The 26,877-nt window shown below is 32.0% G+C and overlaps 5 protein-coding genes across 5 annotated transcripts; 1 reads left to right on the forward strand and 4 right to left on the reverse strand.

Annotated features, from left to right (window-relative positions):
• Positions 1-1,777: 1,777 nt before the first annotated feature.
• LOC146885894 (uncharacterized) lies at positions 1,778-2,353 on the reverse strand. The gene has a single exon (XM_085674599.1). It carries the CDS (start codon positions 2,259-2,261, stop codon positions 1,986-1,988), a length of 276 nt encoding a protein of 91 aa, XP_085530725.1. The 5' UTR covers positions 2,262-2,353; the 3' UTR covers positions 1,778-1,985.
• Positions 2,354-5,055: 2,702 nt separating this feature from the next.
• LOC114189062 (Rab5-interacting family protein) lies at positions 5,056-8,457 on the reverse strand. Its single transcript, XM_028077766.2, has 5 exons — positions 8,233-8,457; positions 7,202-7,337; positions 6,678-6,873; positions 5,862-5,881; positions 5,056-5,421 (listed from the first exon to the last, which is right to left on the reverse strand). The coding sequence occupies exons 2-5, from the start codon at positions 7,309-7,311 to the stop codon at positions 5,391-5,393; spliced, it is 357 nt and encodes a 118-aa protein (XP_027933567.1). The 5' UTR covers positions 7,312-7,337; positions 8,233-8,457; the 3' UTR covers positions 5,056-5,390.
• A 5,987-nt stretch (positions 8,458-14,444) lies between these two features.
• Positions 14,445-15,837, forward strand: LOC114187228 (desiccation-like protein). Its single transcript, XM_028075414.2, has 3 exons — positions 14,445-14,833; positions 14,924-15,149; positions 15,227-15,837. The coding sequence occupies exons 1-3, from the start codon at positions 14,460-14,462 to the stop codon at positions 15,605-15,607; spliced, it is 981 nt and encodes a 326-aa protein (XP_027931215.1). The 5' UTR covers positions 14,445-14,459; the 3' UTR covers positions 15,608-15,837.
• Positions 15,838-17,515: 1,678 nt separating this feature from the next.
• Positions 17,516-19,860, reverse strand: LOC114186938 (protein REGULATOR OF FATTY ACID COMPOSITION 3, chloroplastic). The gene is made up of 5 exons (XM_028075016.2): positions 19,496-19,860; positions 19,171-19,225; positions 18,974-19,030; positions 18,476-18,553; positions 17,516-18,088 (listed from the first exon to the last, which is right to left on the reverse strand). The coding sequence occupies exons 1-5, from the start codon at positions 19,805-19,807 to the stop codon at positions 17,631-17,633; spliced, it is 960 nt and encodes a 319-aa protein (XP_027930817.1). The 5' UTR covers positions 19,808-19,860; the 3' UTR covers positions 17,516-17,630.
• Positions 19,861-21,290: 1,430 nt separating this feature from the next.
• Positions 21,291-26,590, reverse strand: LOC114187738 (Chaperone DnaJ-domain superfamily protein). The gene is made up of 10 exons (XM_028076090.2): positions 26,350-26,590; positions 25,175-26,061; positions 24,314-24,443; positions 23,690-24,135; positions 23,471-23,551; positions 23,290-23,388; positions 22,564-22,722; positions 22,300-22,386; positions 22,082-22,153; positions 21,291-21,860 (listed from the first exon to the last, which is right to left on the reverse strand). Exons 2-10 carry the CDS (start codon positions 25,979-25,981, stop codon positions 21,522-21,524), a joined length of 2,220 nt encoding a protein of 739 aa, XP_027931891.2. The 5' UTR covers positions 25,982-26,061; positions 26,350-26,590; the 3' UTR covers positions 21,291-21,521.
• Positions 26,591-26,877: the final 287 nt, after the last annotated feature.

Consider the following 26,877-nt stretch of genomic DNA (forward strand, 5'->3'; position numbering starts at 1 on the left):
TTTTTTTAAAGCAAAACTTATATCATGAGTTTTGTAGAATCCCTTAGTTTGTATTATTTCATTTTATTAAGAAATCTTCATCTCATAACAAACTATTAGACTTTAAGTGTTAACTAAGATGTATGTTAAAATTCATACTCATACTTAACATGGCTTTTTGAATTGAAAAAAGTTTTCTACATGCCACGTAAGATTCATACTAGAAACTATATCAATATGCAGAGAATAATAAGGAGGTAAATAGAGGATTTGCATAGTTGAAACCAAATTTCATGCTGATTTTATTACTTCCTTATTAATTTGTACATTAGAAGTCAACAATTTAGTACAATAAGTAAAATGAAAAGGTGTCTCCTTTTTTAGACCAAAAATGTTATTTAAATTTTTTATCTAAAAATATTGACTAACATTTAGAGTTGTCAAAGTAGGTTAGAATCCATGGGCTAACCTGGTCCACCACGGGTTCAAGTCTGATTGGATTAAAATTCTTTTACAAATTTCAATGTAGGTTAATTTTTGACATGGTCCACCAAGAACTCGACTTAATCGGGTTGAACCCGTGGTGAGCCGGATTGGCTCACCAACCCACATGCAAATAGAGGGTCACACATTTTTTTTGTAATTAGGTTGGGTTGGATTGTTTGTTTTTTTAGCCAACATATTGGGTTGGCAAATACAAACCTAATATTTTTGTGATTTTGAATTGTATTTGGGATTCAACATAATGTTGAATTGTATTGAAGTTTATCTAAGTTTTAATCACAATTATAATTTATTTTTTTTAGAATGAAAGAAAAAAATTGTATTTTTTTTAATTAAGTGAGTTAATAAATCAACTCGTTTAACCCACCAACCTATAGTGGACCGGACCAGATTCGTATTTTTTCAACTCGCTAATAACGGAACCAAATTGGATTGACTCACTAAATGGTCAACCAGTAGTAGACCGGTCTAAGTAACCCGTTTTGACAACTCTACTAACACTACACATAATTAAATACATGTTAATGTGATATTTGCGATTGTAAAAATGAACATTCAAATTTAAATAATTATATATATATATATATATATATATATATATATATATTATGTATTCACATACAGTATATTAACATTCATTTTGTATTTTATACTTCTCATAAATATTACATTATAACTATTATTTATTGAAAGGACAAATCGTAGTAAATGTTCTTAATTTGGATTAAGTTTTTTCACACAAGATATTTTTGCCCACAGAGTTTGGTTTGGTGCCTACTTCGGGGCAAAAAATTTGGATGTGACAAGTCCGTTAAATTTAACGTTGAAAAATAAATAAATCAAAGAATCTAGAAGTTTTGCATATTTGTAATTATGAGGTGGAGCTTAGTTTGCAGATAAACACTATAGAAACTAACTAAACACATCAATTATAATTCAAGCATATATAACCATTAAAGTTACGTAATATATAATTGTAAAAGAACCTTTTTTACAAAAAAAAAAAATAACACAATTTTTTTTTGAGAATTGATTTTTTAAATATAGAAAACCAAATCAAAACCTAAAATTTAGATGTAAACTAAAATTGTATTTTACTGAAATAAATCTCAGCTTTACTAAGGTGGTGTGGTTTGTTGATCCTACTTCAGCAATCAATTATAAACTATTGCAAAATGTAACTTGTAATATAAGTATAACAAATCAATAAAATTATGAGTGGCAATATTAATATGACAATGTTTTCTGAAACCGTAACAATCAAGCATATTCAAAGAAATTGAAAAAGAAATGAAACTCATTAAAGAACTGGTTTTATCTGTTTGGCATTCAGCAAGCAGAACCAAAACAACCCAAAAAGTTATCACAGCACAACACATATAAAAAAAGAAAACAATTCCTCCAAAATCACCTTAGAAATATTTTAACTATACAATTCATTTTTTAAATATAAAATATATAGAGAGAGGGGAAAAAAAGAAAATAAATAAATGAGAATGAGATTAGAGAGTACAACCACAACAGATGAAGAAGTAGCAGAGCAAGGCGACCAAAGCTATGGACTCAAGGCCCGTAATCAAGGCCCATACCACGTCATCAACCAACGACAAGTTCCACTGAATCACACTGTCTACGTTCCAATACGATAAGTCCAACGCCGGCCACCGGAAAGTCGACCATGGCACCGAAAGGCTTAACTCCGGCCACCTGAAAATCGACCACGGCACCGAAAGGCTTAACTCCGGCCACCGGAAACTTGACGTGTACCACCACCACATCCTCCTCTCCTCTTCGACCCTTTTTTTCTCCTCCCTCTTATCCTTTTCCCTTACAATTTCACTTTCGATTGTGATGTTGAAGCATTTATTAATCTTCTTTTATAAGTGTGGGGCATCTATAGGAACAACGCAAACATGATTTAACACGTGTTAACCCCAAAATTCCACTCCCCAGAAATTTTTTTTTTTCTAATTAAGTGATAATCGTCAATATGCTTTTTTATATGTTATATCCATAATATTGGCTACATAAAAAGCTATGCTGCAAAAATATTTATTACACTGGAAATATAAAGTAGGTTATTTTAATTTAAACCTTTTACTTTTCCATCCATATTCAGTATCAATGAAATGAAAAATATTGGCAACACATTTTTTATATACAAATATATTATAAAATTTGTAATAATTATTTCTCTCTCCCGTTTTTAATTTTATTTATAATTGATGTCTAGTCTTTTTACAACAATATCGTAATGATTGAGACTGCAATGGGTAAATCATTTCTTTTTTCTTTTATGTTGAGTTATTGTTAAATCTCAATTGGTTTTTAAGTGCACGTCTTAAAAGAAACTAACAAATTTTACATAATGTTCATTACAAAGAAATAATTAGTCCAGTAGCCGAATTTTTTAATTAGTTTTAGAAAAAAATTCAGAGACTCTTTCACTACGTGATCAAAATCATTCTTTCAAGAAAATATAGTTGTTTTTCTAAAGTAGGTTACTTTATGTCACAGATAGATAAGTTATTTGAACTTCAAAAGGAAAAGCTCATTATGAAAATGATGTTTATGTAATAGGTAATTAAACTATGCAGTAGTGGGTTAACTTAGATAAATAAGTGTTACCTTTAGTTTCATCTATACGTTTTCTAGTGGAAAAATCAATTGATTTTTTAAATAGTCAATCTTTTTATGTGGATTTAGTTGAAAAAAATAAATGAAAGGTAAATAAGAGAAAATAAAATAGAAATAATTTTATCTATGACACGTTTAAGAGGAAATAGAATGAAAATAAATAAGATAAGAGTAAAAAATATAGTCATCATATGATCAACTAGGTGTTTCAACAATTAATTTTGAACTTCTTTTTAAACTTTTTTATGAATAAAAATTTAAATATTTAATAATTGCTAATGATTACAACCATTAAAAGAAAGTGAATGATAAAAAAAAGACAATGTTAAAACTGTTTATACCAATATTTTATGCATGTGTTTCACTCCATTGATTATTAATTAATTAGTTATGAGTTTCAGTATCAACAATGTTAAACTGTTTAAATAAAGTATGAAAAAGAGTTTAGGTCTCTACATAGTTATCTTGTTCTTGTCATGAATTTATTAAATATCTAGTGAGAATCAAACACAAAATTAATACCTATCGAACTTTAAAGACAAAATATGAATGAAATTTTACTTCAACAACCAAAATAAATATAGCCAACCTGCCACTGTTACTCTCTCCATTCAAACATGTTATATCATTCCTATTTCTGTATACAATTCCATGAAAAAAAAAATGAATTTCACATTTTTTTAATCTCAAATTTTCACCTTCTATTTATATCCTTCCACGTTTTTCATTCCTGAACTCCCTTTCTTTATAACTCAACCATGCTAAAAACGAGTTAATAAAATCCCTTCTTAAAATTTTTAAAATTCAAAATTGACACCTTATTTTAGTTAAAAGATTAAAACTTAATTCTACTTATATTATCCATAATAAAATGTAATTATAGAAATGAAAATCGTATTTGTAAAACAATTTTTTAATTAAAAATAAATACCAATAATACTTATAATATCATATCTTTATTTGGACCAGTAGGTATCCATGTTTTCTATGTGGACTGGCAGGCCAGCTAACTAAAGCGACTTTCACATGTTTCTCTCCATCCTTCTGATTATGTCCCATGGATTCATTTCTTACCTTCCTCTTGCAAATTATATCTGCTTACTTTTACAATTAATCGAATGCATTTGTAAAATATTTAAAAAATAATAATAGTTCCTCTTACGTGCGTCTTTTTGCTTTGTAATTATAGTTCATACTCATCAAATTCAAAGTTTGAGAATTAAAACATGCACAGCTTCAACACCATTTTAGCAGTTCCTCAGTTTTACTTTTAACTCTATCAAAAAGAACAAGAAAACCATTTCCGTTGCGCAATTTAACAAATCGGATAAGTTAGGAATAATTAGCTTTCTGCAGTACGGGTCACTTAAATTTGGTCCTATATTCTAGGCTCGATGCATCAAAGACAGTAACACTGTCAGCAAACGAGCTCAATTTGTTGTATTTAGTAAAGCTAAGAAGAAACAAATGTATAATTACATTGTCTGCCATTTTAATCCCTGGACAAATTCAATTCCTTTAATTTTAAATAAAAAACTAGCATTAAACAAATGTTATTCTCTTCTATATCTATTTTACTTTACTGAAAAAACCTTAAACTCTTGCTCTTTTGAGATAATTAAAGAATCATTACAAGTTTAACATAAAAAATCAACTTCAAATGTTTAAGGTAGGCAGTTAAGCAAAAATATGATAAACTAAAACGATCTAGTAACAAGTTCAATTTTGAAGAAAACTTCAATATCATAGAAAGATTTGATATTTTAAGCAATTCACTTTGAGTATTATATTCACAACAATTTCATAAAATTAATTTGTGAATATTTTGAATTAAAAAAAATGGAAAGTTTTAGGAGAAAGAAAATAGTGAAACGACTTTGATATAATAATTAGAATCTAGATTAAACTTACAGAATTAAATTCACACTTCCGATATTAAAGAACAACTAGAAGTCTAACATTTCAATAAGCCTAAAATAAAAATGGACGAAATTGCAATCTATATCAGGAAACAAACTTCAAAAACAATAACCTAGAGCCAATCTGACAACCACAAATAATGGACGACATTAAGCCTCCTTCTCACTTAAGATACTATTTTAAATAATACATAAACAAACAAAACTCTGGTAGTAAACTTCAGTTTAGAAACGAGAATATCATCAAAAGCTATCTAGTAAGTGTAGAATGCAACTGTATTCCAGCAAGGATCAATAGCAGCTAGAGGTGTCCAAAGAGTCTTCACTTGAAACACTTGCACATTCCATCCATCAAAATATGTGGACAATGTCATAGGCAAATCTTTACTTTGTCAAAGAACAACATAATGGCAAGAATTTCGACAAAAGAGATGTACACAGCAAGTTAAACTTTTAATGTTGTGTTTTATTGACTGCCAAACTCGAGCAACCAACGTTTAGAACAAGCAGAGCACAAGTTGAATTAACATGGGAACTGCTTCTCAAGAAACTCGGATATATTTTCTAGTTTTACTCAACATTTGGCAGTTATTCCTGTTACTAAAGCTTGAAATTACGAAAATACCCACTCCCCACCAAATCAATTTGTTTTTCAAACTTGGAAGTTGTAAATTAAGTTCTGGCTAAATTCAGAAAATCTTATCCCATTATATACAGTTGAGGACAAACAAGTGCTCCCTTTTTTGACAAAATTTATTGAATTGAATTAAACCCATATTCAGTCATAATCCACCACCAAAGTATTATTAAAGAGAAGGATACGTCCAGAAGAGCACGAACGACTGCAGAAGTAAAAAGAGAAAAGTTATAATGCTGAACACACATTCAAAAGTGCTAAACATCACAGAGAGAAGAAAAAAACCCAACATAGATCTTATGATCAAAGGTTGAACCGGTCAAATAAAACCAGTTATATAGACCTCTCCAAAAAATTTATTATTATAACATAAAACGCTATTCTTGTATGCAATTGCATAAAACATCAAGGAGCTATTGGACTACATTGTTCAACAAGATCAATTCTAATGATATGATACAGATACCCAACAAAGCTTTTGTCTCCAAATATGTCATGTGAAACTCCAACTTTGAAAAATTCTATAATATTTCTTTGTTTTATTTACATTACTGAACAGCTAGTCAGCAAGTGCATCTTTGGTGAGTGCTTAGTGTACCTTTAGTGCTGAAGCATTTTCTTTTAATTAGATTTGTTCAGAGGTTTGGCTTGAGAGCATCTGTATTAGAAAGCTTATGTGTTCTGGTAGTACACTATGTATGCTATTCCTTGATGTCTTTGGCTGGAATACAATGTTTATTTTCTAAGGGAAAACATCTTCCCACACTTGCATTGATATTTAGTGCTTAAGTTCAGCACATGGCAATTCTACTCATTAGCTGGGTTACAAGGTGTCTTTAGTATATAATCTAAACTGTTTGTTCCTTTCTTTCATGTGATATTCATTCTTTCGTTGTATTCGTCTCTAACCATCTTATCCAAACTAATTTCATCTTTAGTGAAAAATACACTGTCCCATACACCAAGAAAAAAGAAAGATGAAATGAACATAGACAACATACCATTAAGCCACCCAGAAAGCCGTCAAGTAGCACTCGATTCCAGGAGTCAAAGTATGTGTGGGTTGAAAAACTTGCTTTCGCAATGAGCCCAAGTGAAGTAAATGCCATGAGAAGTAAGTAAAACACAAAACCTTTCAAGCCTGTAAATCCCAAAATACCCGCAACCACTCCACCAATTATAGATAAAAATGTTCGGCTGCAAAAGAGAGAAAGATTCAATTGTATACCTTAGAGGACATTACATGGGTGTTTGTTTTCATAACCCCCTGCCCACTCCCTTTTTTCTCCTGTAAGTGACATCTATATAACCATGACCTCAGATGACTATTTCATAAATATAAAATGAAACAATTTCATCCATACTAAAATTTACACCCCAAACAGCTTGGTAACTCGCCATGTTCCATAATCAGGTAAAGAAAGAAAGGGAAAAAAAACCTTCGGTTCCATGGTCCAACCCATATAACATTTCAAGCTAAATTATGTATTCAAAATAGTGTTCATAACCAACAGTCAAACGAAACCTGTAATAGATAGTTTTCATGTTGCTTTGCATATTCTCAGCATTAAAAGTCAGCAACTCGTTCACTGCATTGCTTGATTTCTTCTCTGATGAAGCTGAATCTACAGCCATACCTATCTGCCTAGTGTAATGTGTTTCTGTAAATAGAAACAGAGTCAAATGATTTTTGGTAGAAATAATACAAATTAAATCACGCAGTTGGATTCTGAATTCAATATACAAGAACAATTCCGCTGAGGTTAACAACAGGTAATTTCAAATGGATGGTCGAACGTAAACAAGATGGACCACAAACTATCGACCACTGACCTAACTATGTTGTGTCATTAACAACTAGGACGCTTTACTCACACAAAAGGGGAAAACGAAATTAAATTAAACAACTGGAACTCAAATCATCCCAAAAGCCAACTACAATAACTCTCAAAATCCCCAAATTGTTTAGTTTCAAATTTCAGTATACGTCGATGCTACCCATCCCACCTGGACATTCACAATTGCCACATAAACTCCCGTGTAGAAAAATTAACAAAATAAAAGGATAAACATGTATAACTTCGTATCGTATCATATCATATAATGCACAAATTGTCAAGAACAAAAACAAAATAATAGATAACTGCTATTTAATAAAATTAAAAGCTACGATTTAGGGTTTCGTGGCCTATGTAATTCAACTAAAATACTTGTTACACGCTAACATAGAGAATTGAAATCCAACATTCAGCTACAGAGACTCCCGCAATTCACACAAACATCAATGCTAAAGTATCAGCGTGATGCAGGAAGTGAATCCCGATCAAGTGCGTAAGTTTTGTCCTACGTCAACACTTAACTAGACATTATTGATTTAATTCAACACAGACCCGTAAGAAATACACAAGGCAATCTCCTAATAACCAGCGAAAATCGACATGGAATTGCTATTATTTGGATCGAAAATTGCGAATGAAATCCGATCGAATGAAATATCAGAGATTGACAAAAACAGTGATACCGGATTTAAGAAACGAACAACCTAAAATCCTTTACCTTCTGCGACGCTGTTTGATAAATTGTTGTTGATGCAGTGCGCGAAGAAAAAACACACACACTTTACACCACCCTTTTACTCCTTAACCCTTTCTTTCTAGTCAATTTTAACAGATCTTCAAAACTTGGAGATACAGTGAGTGACGAATCTCCGGAATGTGGCACACCGATGAAATACTATCTTGTACCGTTAAATATTTATTTATATATTATGATGAACGGTTGTGATACTATTATACCTGCAACGGGTTGGGTGAAGTATATACAGGGTTTCATGCACTCTTCCGAGAAAGAAAATTACTTTTTTAAGTTCTAAAATATTTATTTAGTATTTTTAAAATAACTCAAATTTAAAGAATAATAATTGAATTCAAAATTATTTATTATCAAATTTAATCATATATATTTTATATATTTAAAATATGTGGTTTTTAAAAGGTTTAGTTACATATAAATGAATTTTGTGAACAAGATAAAACATTAGTTTTAATAAAATTTCTTTTTATAAATTTTATAGTAACTTATATATTATAAATTTGAGTCCGAAATTGAACAAATGAGAGCTTCTTAATTAAGTAGAATAAAATTTTTAATAAAGATATTACTCCATAATTTATATATATATATATATATATATATATATATATATATATATATATATATATATATATATATATATATATATATATTAATTTTAATTCTTTCAAATATATTTCTTATTTTTTTATTTTAAATGCAATAATTCGATGAATTAAATAGGTTTGTAGTTTCTAAAATTCTAAATTTGGATGCAAAGTTGTAATTTGTTCATCTTACAAATTTTAATACAATTTGATTTAAAATTTCAAAAATAAATAGATGTATTCATTTTAATCGAGCGTTAATTGTTCTTTTACATTCTAAATCACATTCTAGGTTGACATTTGAGGTGATGTCAAACAGTATAAACAGTTCAAACGTCACTCTGAAACGTTGTTTGAAATAATTATAATTGATTTTTTTTCATTTTTTAAATAGTTTATTTAGATTGAGTAATTGAAATATTTAATTTTTTTTTTATGTTTGGATAAAGCAAGTTAACTCCTCTTTTGAGAAAAAAAAATATACTTTAAAATATTTTCATAACTCGACTTTACCCTTTAGCCCAAATTATCTAAACTTGATGTTCGGTCCATACCAACTCATCTTGAGTCATCTTGACCACAGGAATAGGATGAGTTATCTCGACTTTCGACTCCAATCGACTTGTCTCGATCCTGGGATCAGGACGACTCGTCTCGACCTTCAACCTAGGATGATTCGACTTGACCTTCAAACTGGGTTGAATCGGCTCGACCTTCGATCCAAGCCTAGTCCTCACGACCCGGGTCGACTCGTCATGACCTTCAACTCAATGAACACATCTCGACCTTCTTAAGTCAACTCCTCTCGACAATCGTCCAAGGTAAAATCAACCCAACATTCGGCCAAAGTCGAATTAACTTGACTTTCGGGCCAAGTCTAGCAATATACATTAGATGAGACTATCCATATATTAATTAGATGAATATAATAAAAAAGTTAGGCGAATTAGTACATATGTTGATTAGGTAAGTGTAATAAAATATATTATTTGAGTCTAAGAATTCATTGACTAGATGAAACACCAAAAAAACATTAAATGAATTTATTGATGCATTGATTAGACGAGTCTAACTGTACAAATTAAATGAGTCATTGATATATTGATTAGACGAGTCTAGTAATGCACATTACACAAATTTGTCCATACACATATTACACGAGTCTATTAATACACACTAGATCAGCGTGTCAATTCATTGATTAAATGAATTTTGCAATACACATCAAAACAAGTTTGTTCATAAACTTATTAGATTAGTATAGCGGAAAACTTTAGAGAAATCTAGTGATACACATTAGACGAGTTTTTCTATAAACTCATTTCACAATATGGCCAAAAATATTATGAGTCATTCCATGCAATGGTTAGACGAGTCCGTTTATGCACTAACCAAACGAGTCTTGGAATACACATTAGAGAGTTTGTTTATACACTAACTAGACAAGTCTTGCAATACACATTAGACAATTTTATCTATACAGTAATGTAATTAGAGGAGTCTAGCAATATACATTAGACAAATATTTTCATACACATTAGACGAATATATTAATACACCTTAGACGACTCTATCCAAATACTAATTCGATGAGTATAACAATTTACATTAAATAAGTATGTTCATATACTAATTAAACAAGTCAAAACTTAATTATAAACATAAAAATATTTATTATTTCATTTTTCAACTTCTAAATCTATTTAAATAAACACATAATTAAACACCAACTAGAGTTGTCAAAATGGATAATTCGACCCGATTCGACCCATCACGGGTTGTTCACTTAGTGAGCCAATTCAAACCGACTCATTTATTAGCGAGCCAAAATATTTCAACCTGTCCCGGCCCACCACGTGTTGGTGGGTTAAACGGATTGGCTCACGGGCTCACTTAATTAAAAAAATACATTTTATTTATTTATTTATTAATCAAAACTAAATTATAATTATAATTAAAATCTAAATAAAGTTTAATATAATCCAAATACAAACCAAAACCACAAAAATAAAAATTATCTATGTGTTGGCTAAAAAAAACAACCTAACATAATGCAAAGATCAACTTAAAAAAGAAAAACACTTTTGTGATCATTTATTTGCAGGTTAGTGAGCTAGTTGACTCACCACAAGTTCAACTTAGGTGAGTCGGGTTCTAGATGGACCGGGTAAAAAATAATCCCTATTGAAATTTGTAAAAAGATTTTAACCCAATCCGGCCTGAATCTATGGCGGGTCTAACACTAACACATACTTAAACACTTAAGCACGGGTTTAAAAATAGTTATGTTATCTTAATAAAATAAGTATATCGAATTTTACGTAATTTAAATTTTTCTTAGATATGTTATCTAATAATAAATATTTAATTTATTAAATATTATATTATTAAAAATACATTATTTAATACTTTTTATTCAATATTGATTAGATCATTAAGAAATTGGACAATTCATGTAGGCAATCTCCATCAATATGCGAAGTCAAGTATAATTAAAACACAATAAGTCGGCAATTTGAAAACAAAACCCTAAACGTTACTTTTTTTCTTTGCTTACGGATTGGGATAATTAAAATTACATTTCGTTTAACAATGGGCATCTTCTCCGTTGTTTGAATTCCATCGTCATTCAATCAAAGTCCAAACTTTGTGGTAGCTGAACCAATTAATTAATATATATTATTTGGCTAAACTACCCAACCATTTATGTGTTTAACAAATTGTTATAAAATAATAATCATTTTGGTTGATTTAGCGATGTTTTGTCTCGATTTTATGAATTTTGATGTGTTTTTAGCGCTTTGTTTGTTATGCTTGTGAAATAAATAACTCTCATGTAAAGAAATATATTTTAAATTATAAATATATTTTATTTTAAATATTAAAAGATAATCGAATGTTATTGGTACTAATTGTGGAAATTATATTTTTAGCGCTTTGTTTCTTATGCTTGTGAAATAAATAACTCTCATGTAAGAAATATATTTTAAATTATAAATAAATTTTATTTTAAAAATAAAAAGATCATTGAATGTTATTGATATTAGTGGTGGAAATTTTATTTTGAAATGTTTTGTTTGATTTGATTGCTAATATTTTTTTTTACTATTATATTTTGTTTGAATAATTGATTTACACTAGTAATAATATGAATATAAAGTATATATTTACATTAGTTTTGATTTATATATAAGTTGTCGGGGATGAGTACGTGCTATGTAAAAATATAGTCTCAGTTATAGTAAAAGGTTAATATGATTTTTCATCCCAATTTTTTTATAATTACTCAATGTGATTTTTAATTTTTTTTTATCTCTTACATTTGGTAAGAAGAAGAATCAATGTAGTCTCGTTTATTAATATTCTATTAATACTGTTACAGTTGACTAACTACACAGCAAAACGTGGTTCATACTTAACATTTTTTTAGTTGGATATCTGTGTATTCATTTATTAAGGTGAAAAATGTCTTCTTTTGTAAAGATTGAAAAGAGTAGGTAAATAAAATTTCTTGTGGGTTGATTGAAGATTAAATGTTCAGGAGATTTGGAGATTAAATTTTTGTAGGGGGTGGTCGAGGATTGTGCTTGTACTTGTGGACTTTTCATTTTTGATTAGCATAACTGAATATTTTTTTTCACGACTTTGCAATTCTATGATTAACTAGAGTTTGTTGTTTAAATACTTGATAAATTTGAAAGAAGTGGATGGCAAAAATTTGCAGTGAGTGGCATAATTTTTTACAATTGCAAGATTTGGAAACAAATACGATTTGTTGTTGATTAAATATGCTTGCGAGATTCGGAAAGAAAAGTTTTGTAATGGGTGGAAAAGTTTCTACCGCGAGTGATTAATTCTAACAATATGAGATTTGAAAGCAAGTAGGGTTTGATGAGTTCAGATTCTTTCTTATGATTTTATTGATGTTGATCTGTTTTGCCTTCAAAATAGTCTGATATTAGTATTTTAAATGAGGGTTAAATATGTTTTTGGTCACTCAAATTTTAGTAAATTTTGGAATTAGTCCCTTATCAAAACTTTATACCAATTTAGTCCTTCATCTCTTAAAATGTGTGAATTTAGTCTTTTTAACCAAATTTTGTTAAGTTTATCTGATGTTTCAAGCGCATTTCATGATAGTATTTAAGTTAACATTGAAGCAAAAATGTGTCAAACAGTGTAAATAATTTAAATACTATCATGAAATGTGCTTGAAACGTCGGATAAACTTAACAAAATTTGGTTAAAAGGATTAAATTCACGCATTTTGAAAGAAGAAGGACTAAATTGGTCAAAAGTTTTGATGAGAGACTAATTCCAAATTTCGCTGAAACTTGAGGGACCAAAAACATATTTAACCCTTTAAATGATGATATTTTTACGGTAGGTGGCAGCCGTTGAAGAGAAGAGAAGAGAAAGAATAATGATAATCTTGTTCCTGGTCATTTCCTGAGAAGTATTTATATCTGTTATGAGGTTTTCGGTCATTTGTTGAGAGATTTATGATCACTTGTTAAAAGGTTTATGGTCTTTGTTGGAAGGTCTCAAATGACTTACTGTGAGGTTCTTTGTCAAAGAAGTGTCTGATCTATGTTGAGAGATTCATGGTCTCTAATTTATGTTAGGAGGTCACTTATGAAGAAATTTTTAACCTTTACTTGATAATAATTTGATTATGTGCTGAAAGGTCTCTGGTATAATTTGTTGAGAAATCGTTATACAGGTAAAAGGTAGGTGAAAGAGGTAAAAGTTATAAGTCTTCATCTACCACCTAAGTACTATTTTCTATAATGAAGACGGACTAACTGAATGTTAAATGATGGAGTAAATTTGTTTCATAGGATAACTTCAGAGAAAAATGTTTCTTCAAAAATATTTTCAAGACATCGTCAAGACTCATCCACGCAACAAATTTGCTGTGACAAAATTAGAAGAAGATGTAGACACGCATACGATTTGTCACTTCCAAAATTTAAAATGTTGGCAGATGACATAACTGTTTGAACAAATGGCCTCAGAAGCTGGATGAGATACAATTGTTGAGAATGACAACCTAAACGATTGATGAATTAAGTAAATAAGAAATGGACCATGTCAAACTAAAATGTTAACGGAAGTTAACAACATATAACGAGTTTAGTTTGATTTGAGGAAAATTGAATACTCAAATCTAGCTAAGTTTATACAATTTAGTCCAGCAAAAAGTTTAGACTTGATTTATTAAAAAAAAAAAAAAAAATTGAAGTTTGACTTGTTTCTTCCTTTGTAGTGCGCACTAGCTAGGCCACACAACACAAAATAGTTGCAATTGCATTCCTTAACTGAAACTAAAGCAAGAACCAAAAGTAAACTAAACTAAACCTGGTACCACAAAAGCATGCACAATTCAGGAACAGAGAAGGAGACGGTTTGGTTTTTCCAAGAAAGAAACGACAGAGACAACACATATTTAAGCACGCAAACCTATATGATCTACAAAACCCACGTGCCCAGGATCATCCCCACGTAGCAAATCCACAAGTTGCAGACCTTGACACGTATCATTTTCTTGCGTAGCTGCATGAAACGAAAGGGTTTATATAAGGGTATCTGGATCATCAGCATATGCATCATAACTTAGAAAGAAAAAAACCTGAAATGGCACCTCACGCTTCCAGAGTCAGAATCTCTTTTGCTGCTTTGATTGCTTCCCTAGTCCTTCCCTTGTTTTTCCCAGAATGTTGTTATTCTTCTTCTGTGCTCATTGCAAGAGCATCTGCCCCAAAATCAGATGCTGATCTTTTAGAATTCCCTCTAAACTTAGAATACTTGGAGGCTGAGTTCTTCTTGTTTGGAGCTTTGGGTCATGGCTTGGATGTGATTGCTCCAAAACTGGCCGGGGGAGGACCTCCTCCCATTGGTGCCAAAGCTGCAAAACTCGACAATTTTATTAAGGATGTTATATTGCAGTTTGGTTTGCAAGAAGTTGGACACTTGAGGTTTTGTTTGTTCTATCTCTAACCACTCTTTGCAGTTACAACTACTTTTAAGCAATAAATGAAAAATTGTGGACAACATGTTTGTTGTAGGGCCATAAAGAGCACAGTGAAGGGATTCCCCAGGCCTCAGCTGGATCTAAGTTCTTCATCTTTTGCCAAAGTAATGGATAATGCGGTTGGGAGAACCCTGGATCCACCCTTTGATCCCTATGCTAATTCAATAAACTATCTTCTTGCTTCTTACGTTATTCCCTATGTTGGCCTGACTGGCTATGTCGGTGCCAATCCAAAGCTGCAAAATGCTACTTCCAGAAAGGTAAATTCTCAAACCCTGCACTGCTAAGAACAACAAATTTGAAATCATTCTCATTCTTGGTGCACGCACATGAATAGCTTGTGGCAGGGCTTCTAGGAGTGGAATCGGGACAAGATGCAGTTATAAGAGCATTTTTGTATGAACGAAAAACGCAATTGGTGCATCCCTATGGATTGAGCGTGGGAGAGTTCACAGATCGCATTTCAAGTCTTAGGAACAAGCTAGGAAAAGCTGGTTTGAAAGATGAGGGTCTTGTGGTGGCTAAAGTGGATGGTGCTGAGAAGGAAGTTACTGGGAACATTCTGGCTGGTGATAGAGACTCACTGGCATATTCAAGAACACCAGAGGAAATATTGAGGATAATATATGGAACAGGTGATGAACATGTTCATGGTGGCTTCTACCCTAAAGGAGCAAGTGGTCGCATAGCAAGAGCTTACTTGAAGCATTCCATCTAAAGCTTCAGCATCATCATCTGTTTACAAGTCGTGGCTTCAATCCAACTGTTGTGATTATTCTACTACAGTTAGCTAGTATAATAAGAATGCTACTTTGTACTTTGGTTACAGTTTATGAACAACTTATCTGTCTTTGTTAATACATATTTTATCAAAATAATGAGTATATTGTATCTCAAGGTATTAAGTCATTGTATGAAATGCAAGTAACCTCGGTTGTATTTTATTCACCAACTTATTATAATTTGGTTAATTCATATCGTGATTTTCATTTAAGATACTAAAAAATGATTTAATTAATTAAAAATTAAAATTAAAACAAATAAACATATATGCATTTGAAGTTTGGGTTTTAAGATATAGGAGATTAAAATCATAAATAATTAAGATAAGGAATTATTTAGAAGGAGAAGAAATAACGAGAATGGGCACTCGGTTGTTACACGCTGATGTCTTTCTTTCTGAAAAGTATTGCCGTCCGCAGTTTGTTTAAATTTTAAGCATAAAAGTTAGATTATCCAAATATGAGAATAAACTTGAGTTTGATTTGGATTAGTTTCAACAAAATATCAGATCCAGTCCAATGAAAATTTGAATCTGAATAGATTATTTTATCTCTTTGGTTTGTTCGTTTCTTTCTATTTTAGCAATGCTATCTAAGTAAGTAGTTTGTACTGTTATGCCACTAAGTAATGTCAATATTTAGATCTTTTTACAAATTAAGTAACTAAAAAATTTCAAGCAATGGTATTGGATTTTTAGTTACTCAATGAGAAGATGTGATGCTAGTATCGGATACACGATACAATAATATGTTTATTTTGAAAATATTATATTATTTTAAATATATATATATATATATATTGAAAATATCAAAATAATATACGTAATAATAATTGAAAATATCAAGATAATATATGTGATATATGAATATAATTATAATTGTCATCGTAACCAAATATATAATTATTACTGTATGAATCTAACTAAAATCACATATACTAAAATTATTAACATAAATATTACTGTTTTATAAATTAAATAATTTATTAATAAACATAAAATATTATAAAAAATAATCCAAACACTTTATCGATAAATATAAAATATTATAAAGTAAAATAATCCACTTTCCACGTGTCTAAATTATTGTTATCGATACATTTAAAATACCTGGTAGTTATTTTATATTCATTAGTGCAAATAAATAAATTGAAGTTCAAAATGAAGATTTATAAATTAAATTATAAGTAGTTTTCATTAATATTTTTATTGCCAATAATTTTACTTTTAAATTTAATTTCAAAAAATAATTAAAGAAAAAACTACTAATGACTGATAAATATGGGGAAATTCATATTATGATATTTGTTTGAACACATTAATAAACAGATAATTAAGATATTCATGATTAGTATTTTAGTATTATTGCAGCGGATTTTATAGATGAATACAAATCACATCCTCACATCACATTATATAACTGAAGTGAAATTACTTTTGAAAACAGGATTCAAAAGCACATTTGAGCTAAACTAAATAAAAGCAGATTCTTATGGATTTGCATTAAGCCAAGTTAAACCCAGATTCGAGCTTCAAAACGTGAATTCGAGCTTTAAAACATCAAACCAAACACGTTATTAGTTAACCATCTTACCAACTTTAATCCATTATCGGAAACAATAACTAAACAAATCAGATACGTATTCACTTTTGACACGGTTTATTTTATTCTATACTCCAAATGGAATTCTATATCCAAACTAAGATCATCAAGATTTAAACTTTTAAACAGACCCTAATCACTACTATTTATACCAATCAATAAGATTTAGTTGATGATCATTTTGCAGTTTGTTGAACAAGAATGCAGTCAAATTTGACACGAGAACACTAATACTCAAATCATTTCCCAAATGATGTTACCATCCTATATTCAGATGCATAACGTTTATAACTGCTCTACGTACATTTCTATGGAATCAAAGGAAGAAAAGAAGGAAGAACAAAAGATAACACCTACTTATCTACCAATGTTCTCAGCCCTCAACTCTCTTATTTCTTCTGCTTGTCTAACATTTGCAGATGTCTCATTTCTTGAATCCATGTCATCATCGTCATCATCATCTACGTATATAATACCATCATCATCATCATCAAGCTCATCTTCACCATCCCAATCATCTTCATACTCATCAAATTCTTCATCGTCGTTATCATCTGCATTTGCACGCAGAGTGTGAAACTCCGGAGGAGGAGGGCAATCTTCAGTGATTGCCTCGTCCCTCTTTATCACAAGATGCCGAATAACTCTTTCATCTTGGTCCAACAAAGTCTTCAAGTCGTTGATGTATTTTGCATCCAACTCGAAGTTCATCAACATGTAGTGTGCTTTATTAGCTTTCTTTATTTTGTAAGCTAACCTTCTCATACCCCAATCATTCAGCCTCCAAATCTGACCCTTCTTCTCCCTCATAAATTCTGTCAATGTTAGCCAAAAATTAGAAAAAAGTAGCAGAACATCTTTTTGTTTTCATCTGCAGATACATACTAAGTGCAAAACTTTTGCTTAGCCATTTTTTCCCTACTGAATGAATTAAGAACAGAAGTATTGAAACCCCTCATGAAATTTCCAGAGAGGGCATTAGAGACTATATTACCAGCTATGAGCCTATGACTTGTTAACTTTTGGCAAAGGTAGAATAAAAAATACAATTAGAGTTAATTCGATAATAAGGGCAGTAAGAAAACAACAAGCCAATCATAAAGGTCTCCACAGAAATGGTAAACTATTGAACTCATTCCACATGGCATCAGGGAATATGAACAGTTAAAAAATGATACAGAGAATTATACGATGAAGGTTACCCTGAATTTTCTCGTTGACAGCTGCTACCTCATCTTCATGCTTCTCATGAATTAAGTACATGACCTCATAGTGCCGCACTGCAGAGGTAAGAAAGCAGTGTGGTGTGAGACAGAGCAGTTGAAATATAGGTAAAGATTAGCAAGATTTGATCATATGACCTTCAGGAAACAAGACAACAACCTTACTGCTGCATGGAAATTGATTGTAACTAAACTATAAAAAAATGTGAGCAAACATCTATAAGTTCAGCGCAAAAGTTTGACAAAAGAGATTTAGATAAAAGCTAAGAAGATTGAGATACAATAGTTGCTCAGGGCAACTCAAGTTGTGTGCAGGTTGAGAACATTAACATCATTGGCCTTGATGGTTTCAGTTGAGAATGGTTCACAAACAACTAAAATAATTAAACAATGAAAATAATTACGAAAGACATGTAACAAAGTTTCCACTTCAATAAAAATGTCTTCTCTGACCGAAAGGAAAAAGAATCTACGTACATATTTCAGCATTCATATCACTTTCCAGTTCAAGCATCAGCGTCTCGAAGAGTTCTCCTGTGAATCAAAATTAAAAACTATCAAAAGGAATAATCTCAGCTCTGAAATCCCCAACAGTTTTAGCCTAACAACACAGATGCAAGTAACTAGCCCTAAGAGTCTTGGACAGATTAAACAGATTGAACATGACTACTCACTTTCCTCGGCATCTTCAAACTCCGGGAGAAGCTTCCCTTCTTCCTCAACTGATCTCTGAAAATCGCAATTCAAAAAATAAAAAAGAAACTTCATCTCCATCTCATAAAGAATAAACAAAGTTAACTTAACTAAATTCCACAGACTATGACGCAATAACTAGTGTCATATAACATCAAAATTTTCTAGACTGTTAGGAACACTCCCTTCAAAAGGGTGTCTTGCGCTAAAAATCAAACTGATGAAAAATTGAACCAACCCATAAAATCATATTAAACCGAGAGGGGGAAGAGAAAAGAAAATGGAGGGTTAGGTAAAAAAAACGACCTTTTTAAGTAAGACAGCTTCGGGGAAGAAACCTGTGGCCTCGTCAGGTTGGGGTACGGAACTATGGGTATCGTCTTTTTTGTCTTTCTTGCGGGCACTCACAATCAGTGATGCTGATTTTCTGGGCTTATTGTGAATAGAAAATGGAAGCAAAGAAGAAGAAGTAGGATACCCATTTGCGAATATGAGGCATGGGTTGTGGTTGAAATTGAAGCTAACGCAGTTGGTTGTCGTCATGGTGGTTTTTGAAAGCTGAGGGAGGGGATAAGAAGCTGCAAGAGAAAAACCCTGAAGCAGTGACTTTGCTTCCATGGAGAGAGAGAAGTGAATTAGACACACTTCAAGGCTTCAAGTGACTTGTTACAAATTACAATGCTATATACCGAGTGGGGTTCCTTTTGTTTTGGACACATAATCCATATCTGTATGATTATTTTATTTTATGAATTATGAGTTTAATCACAGTTCAACGAAATTTATCAATCGTAGGTTTAGGGTACATGTTTTCAAAAGCCGACGAAAAATTAGTCTAAGCTTTTACTATAATTAAAACGAGTGTCAGAATTAGTTTTAAATGTAGATTTAACTAAAATATGTTTTTGTTGTGTTTTTAGGAAATTTAATTGAATAGGGTTTTAAGTTTTAATTTTCTTAATGAAAATAATATATTAATTGTCATTTCTACCTTTTTTTTTTCTTTATGATTTACAACAATTAATTCTAGTAAATCTACAAGTGGCATACTTTTCTCAGAGGAGAAATTGCAAATTAGCTTATAGCTTTTATTTGAAAGAATTTGTTTTACATAAATATAAAACTATGCCGAGTAACATGATACAACTATCTAGCAAATTTTTCGTTTTGTTAAAATTATTCTCCAGCAGAGCTTGGCAATTGATATTGTAGAAACTAATTTATGTCATAAATTATTTAAAAGATTAAAATAGCACAAGCGATATCTTTTATGAATTAAATCATATATTTACTTCTGGTGGAAAATAGCTGTAGTTAACAAAAAAAAAAAGTAAACATTTTGTCCAAAGAATATGATGTTAAAAAAGTAAACATTTGGGTATTGTAAAACAAGAAAAAAAATAAGTTTAATCAACTAAATTAGAAATCGATTTTGTCCGAAGTCAATAGGAGAGACTTTTAATTTAGGTCAAATTGTTTGGATCAAACTATATAAACAAAATATCATAAAAGAATTAGCTTGTCTACCAATTAGGACAAGTCTACATTCATGTATACAAAGTTCTCATTATGATGCACTTCAGGCAAATTTTTAAAATGTAATTTTCTTAAGTTAGTTCTATAGTATGGCGAAATAAAAGCGTTGCAGTTATTTAATTGTCTGCTAAAGAAAAGACGTTTCAATTCATGGCTTTTCTTAAATAACATGTAAAATAACAATTTCCTTATCTGTTTTTAATACATAGTTACCGTAACACAGAAGAATTATACAATCTCTCTGCAGAAACAGCTATTTGGAGTTAAATTGATGATGATACAAAACGCATGTAGCCATTCATATCTTTGAAAAAATTCAATGCACGCAAATGACAGTAATTTATAATTTAATTAAATATTCAATTCACTGGCAAGAAATCCATAGTTGTTTTAGGCACGCAAATGACGCTAATGCTGTGGCTGTTGAGAATTTCCTATGGATACAATTTGTTGTTTTAGGTATACCATTAAAGTGTTCCTTCGGCGGAGATGGATCATGATTGACGAAGGACATTTTCTAATTACTTAGAAGACCCAGCTTGATACTTGCAATAAGCAAATCATGGGCAGGAGAATCATTGGTACAGGGCTGTATTAAAAAGGCTAAAAGATTACCAAAAAATTTATTGGACAACAAAATCTACACTTTTGAGAAAAACAACGCTGTACAATGTGGCTCCAACTCAATTTTTGGGGCTTCATTTAACAGATAGCGGCTTTGAAACTTACATGCTTTTCAAGCCTTGGTAGGGCTCAAGGCAATACTGCCATAATAAGATATAACATTATCTGGTTATCACCATTGCTTTTTTCCCTTTTTCTTTCTCTTGCTGCTGCTACTGCCACTCGCACTAGCACCACCACCACTACTACTAGGACTTTTCATCCCATTTCCAGATTTGGGTGATGGAGTCTCTGTTGCAGTACCACTAAAATTGTCAAACACACCTGCCTGGACTGCATTTTGTAACCATTCAAAGAATTCTTCCTCAGTCATGGTTTCTTCCATATTAGGTGTTGGCATCCGCCCACCTCTTTGACCTGAACTAGTTCCCTTGCCAGAATTATTCTTGGACATTAAACTGGTGTTAACATGGAAACTTGGTTTATGAGTGTTCGCTGGACATCTCATGCCCTGCAAGAAATTTGTTCATCAGCAATGCCTTGTGAATCTAATCTAATCTCCTCATAAGTCTCAATGAGTAAGTTATGCAGCATGAACATGTGAAATTGTTAACAACCAGACAAGACAGAGATGACGTATCTAGCATACGGAAACTATAGAAATGTCCATGTCACTATTTTACATTTCATTGCTAGAGAAAACAGTTTTTTATCAATTCCTCCTTCAATTACCTGACAGATATACCATTCGGTGGCGTCGTATATCCTGCTACCAGCACACACATACGCTGAAGGAGCATCCACCTAAAGTAAAAACAATTCAAAGCATTAAGCAAAAATGTATTCTGGCTGCATCTCAGATAACCATGAATTGGCTCAAGATAAAATTTGAACTACATGTTTCAAAGTGTTCTCCAATGAGATTTTCAAAACAATACAATGATTCTTACCTTCTGCAATAAGCCAAAAAGAAATGGTTGGGAAGATTGTTCAACCCATCCATCCCCATCCTTAGCTTGATGAAAATCTTGGCAATCCTTTAAAACAAAAGACCCCACCTTAAAACACTGCTATCATATGTGTGAAAAATACTCTGTAGGGAAAATACGCAGATAACAATATTGGCAAATATTGTGCAATTTACTGATATATGAAGCCAATTGTCCGTTAAGAAAGCTGGGCTTGATTGAGAACAAAAAAGATTAAGAAGAAACCTGGCACCATCTTGCCCGAGACTTTTGTTTCTTGGTGTGTATCCAGAGATGAAAACCACCACACCTTTTACAGGCTATTCGCCTTGAATCACCAAATGGGTCCTTGCCATCGGCATCAGACCGTGCAAATCCTGAAGGAAATAATCCATGCCTACCATTCTGACAAATTAGTTGCATTCAACAGCAAGAGTTAGACAAGAGTATAATTAAATCAAAAGTTAAATTGCAAGGTTCTCTAAATGGCCTACATAGTAAAAGCATGTCTAGAGAAAAAGAAAAACAGCTAACTGCACCTTCCATATACAGAACAATAAATGCATGAGTAAAAGTCAGATGCATATCCAAAAAAGTTATGTACAAATATTCTAAAATTAGTCAATACAATTGCATTGTTTGGAATGCTAGTATCTTAACTTGATCTATGCTATGAGGAGAGGTTAAGTTACTTCAAGAGTAATGGTGAGAAAATTATTATCTACCTACCTGCCTACCTACATATACATACACACAGACATATATACACCAGAGTAGAAAAACTTCACTAATTTGTTACCATTCACAAACAACAACATTCATCCTTAGTTTTCTATGGATCTTATCCCAAATACTAATGAATATTAATCTTGATCACAATGTGACAATATTATTACGATTCCATGACCCATAATGTTCCCTTCCCACTTCCGAAATACTAAAATTGATAGAAAACAAATGCTTAAATCATACCTTACTAGAAGCATCATGAAATCTACGAAATACACTCAATAGCTCCTCTCTCCTTAGTTCATCATCATAAGCTTTTCGCTTCAAGGAATCCATTAGAATCTGGAAATCGTTACAACCATATAGTATTAGGGAAGAATTATCACTTGGTTTTCAGGATGAAAAAAAAAAACTTAAAACTCACCTCATAAGCATTTTGAAGTTTCTTAAATGCTTCAGCAGCCTTTTCATTACCCATATTTTTGTCAGGATGTACCAACATTGCCTGATAATCAGTGAAAAGAGAGGTTATTTAGAGAATTATCAGGCACAAGAAATAATTGTATGAAGCGTCAAAATCTTAGAAAGAAGCGTCAAAAATAAAGAATGGCTGCAAGTATTTATATTATGGAATGACACTAACCTTTTTCCTATATTCCCGCTTTAGTATTGAAACATCAATATTTTCATACCGCGTCAAGCCCAGTGCGGCATAGTGATCAGAGCAGTTCAACAAACGGACTACTTCATCTTCAGAAGTTACATCAGAATCAACCCCACTAGTTGAAGGGATCCCAGCACTGCGATCTGCCGATGGTCCCGGTCCATTTTCAGAGGAAGAAGCATGTGTTGATCCGTCACTGAATCCAGGTTGACCATACATTCCAGTTCTTTGTTCAAAAGGATTGGATCTACTCTGCTGATCTATGTTTTTCTTGAGGAAGTATATCAGAACATCACTAGAGATAAAAGCTAAATTAAAAGCCACCAGCAAACCAAGCCATCCAACATACAGCCATGCACAATAGACAGAGTACACTGTGGTGATAAGTAGTGCCACCCGTTCATGACTAAACATAAATGCCAATCCTGAATTCGAATAAATTTAAAAATTTAGTAAGTCTGGAAAGAAAATACATCAATCAGCATAAATATATATTGTATATACATACATAAGGCTGTATAACATGCATATCCAACTATATAGAAAGAATGCCACAAAAACAAACACTATGTTCAAATGTAAACAGAAGGGCAAACATATCACCTCCTAGGATGATGAAAAATACCGTTGTCCAAAAGCTACCGTAAAACCACAAGATAACAACTCCAATGATTGCAACAACCAAAATTGCAAGCATAAGCCCAAGAAAAAATCCAATCAAAGCAGCCAGGCCCTAATCAATTACAAAAGCTAGTTAGTATAGTAAGAGAAGAAAAATACAAAAACCCAATTGAGAACACAAATAGAAAGAACAAATGCACAAAACATCCCAAACACAAATGTAAGAAAATATATCTAGAACTAAAGAGTAACATGTTCCCTAAATTCATCCAAATTATCATGGTTGTTACATGTGGAGTTCAAAAGTCAAATAGTTACAAGACGGTGCAACCCAAGCTGATTCAACTGTGCAAAAAACTGAAACAAATTGCACAATAGATTTTGTAATTTGTTATGCACACTCCCAGCCCACACGTTTCTCTATTAATTGGACAAAGCAAAACATTTTCTTCCCTCTCGCTGAATTATCACTACCATATCTTACCTAAAATTGCAACAAGCATCTTAAGACAGTAAACAAAAAATCAAAAGAAATGCATATATAATGAAATAAGATGCAAGTCTACAGAAAGAGAGATAGATTCTCAATCTATCTGTTCAATGAACATTCTTTCATCTCACTGTTCTTTCCTAGAGTAATTAAATTCAATGGTAGGAAATTAACCAACAGAAAATACTACAATACTGATAGTGCATCTACACAAGCAGTGTGTGAGTGTCTTCGAAAAAACTAATAAAATAAAATTAATTAATTATAATAGCTAACACAACCTTCAATCATTAAGATTATTTTCATCAGAATAATTCGATAATAAAAACAATGACAAGTGAGACAAGGCTTACCACGACAGCAAGAAACTTGAGCACCCCTATCATACTAATCACAGAAAATATGCTACACCATATAACAGAGAAGAAGGACGTTGTACCCATTCGTACAAATGAATCAATACCCCGAAGTGCACAATCCAACCAAAATACTGATAATAGGAGCACTACATTTCCAAAATGCATGAGCCACTTCAGAATAACAGGATATGCCTGCACAACTTTCGTTCTGGAATCATGATAGGCTTTAAACATGATGGTTCTAAGAGATACAAACAATGGAGTCTGCCTGGTTAGCCACTCTGAAATTGCTGTGAACATGGAAAACAGTGAAAACCTTAATCTTCTAATCATCACATTATCGGCAATGTCTAATTTATCCACCACACTTTTCAGGTGCAAACTATCCAGTATACTGCTCAATCTACTATTTATACTCTGAAGACCTTGATCACTTCTAGGTAAAGTCCCATTTTCTTCTTGTACTGAAGCTTCAGAATATAAACGGTCATCCCCAGAATCTCTCTCAAAGGGCATGGACTCCTCCAGGTCAGGCTTTCCAGCCATCCCTTGCTTCTCTTTCCGAGAATTATTGTCAGACTTTTGCTCGTTGTTAAAGTCATCACCAGAAGAACTTGCATCGCATGCAGTCCGCGCAACACCGGTATCACCGTCAGCGAGGTCCTCTCTTGGGAAAACCTTCACCGGCCCTCCTTTACCATGGCCTTTCATTCCCGGAAGGACACTACCAGAAACCCCTTTTTTGTGATTCAATCCTTGACGGTCCACTCCATTCTTCTGCTGATTACCCTTCCGAGCCATGTAGCTATGAAAACTTTTAGGAAACTACTCCAAAGAAAGGCTCCAACTCATACCATTTCAAACTCCACTAGCACTAAGACCTGATTAACACGGGAAAAGGATAGATTAAGCCCAAAATCACCGTGCCGCAATCAACCACACATTAAGACCAAATAGTAAGTAGTTCCACACAAAAAATTGACATCCAACATCACATGTGCACAATAAACCCTAAAATCACAGAATAGATAAAATCCCGTACACCACGTGAAGAAATTAAAATTAGGAAATGATTAGGGTTCGAGATAAGGAAGTAAAACAATAATCGAGTGATCACACAGAAGAAACCGAAACAGGTGAAAGCCAGAGATCATGCGAAGAACGTGTACCTCCAACTACGCTGCGCTACCATTAGAGAACATGGAGAGAACGAGCATCAAAAACCCTAAACGCAGAAGGATCGTGTGAGTGTGTGTGTGTGGGTGTGACAGAGAGAAAGAGAGTTCTGTGTGAGAGAGAATCAGAGTTGCGAAGGGAATTAGAGAGAAAAAGAGAGAGATAATAACAATTGGTGCATTTTGTTTCTTGACGGAGGACTGGCTAATGTGTCATCCACTCACTACTCGCATTTTCAACGCAAACCACTTTAATGCAAACGGAGTTACCATGTCACCAACCAAACACACCTTAATTCACGTGTTCCCCTACCTTCTCATGCTAATTAATGTGATTATGAAAAAAGTTTGAGTCCATTATCAGTAATTAGCATATCACATTATTTTTACATTATTGTTTTTTCAAAAAAATATCAAACTTTATCTGTCCTAATCTACTCCAAAATGAGGTGGATGTTTAATTTTTCTTTCTTAATTAGTGTTCTTTAACAAATATGGTGTTAAATTATATTGAAATTATTT

This window comes from Vigna unguiculata, chromosome 6, assembly GCF_037176805.1.
Source record: "Vigna unguiculata cultivar grain cowpea cultivar isolate G323 ecotype 2 chromosome 6, ASM3717680v1, whole genome shotgun sequence".
Taxonomy (NCBI): domain Eukaryota; kingdom Viridiplantae; phylum Streptophyta; class Magnoliopsida; order Fabales; family Fabaceae; genus Vigna; species Vigna unguiculata.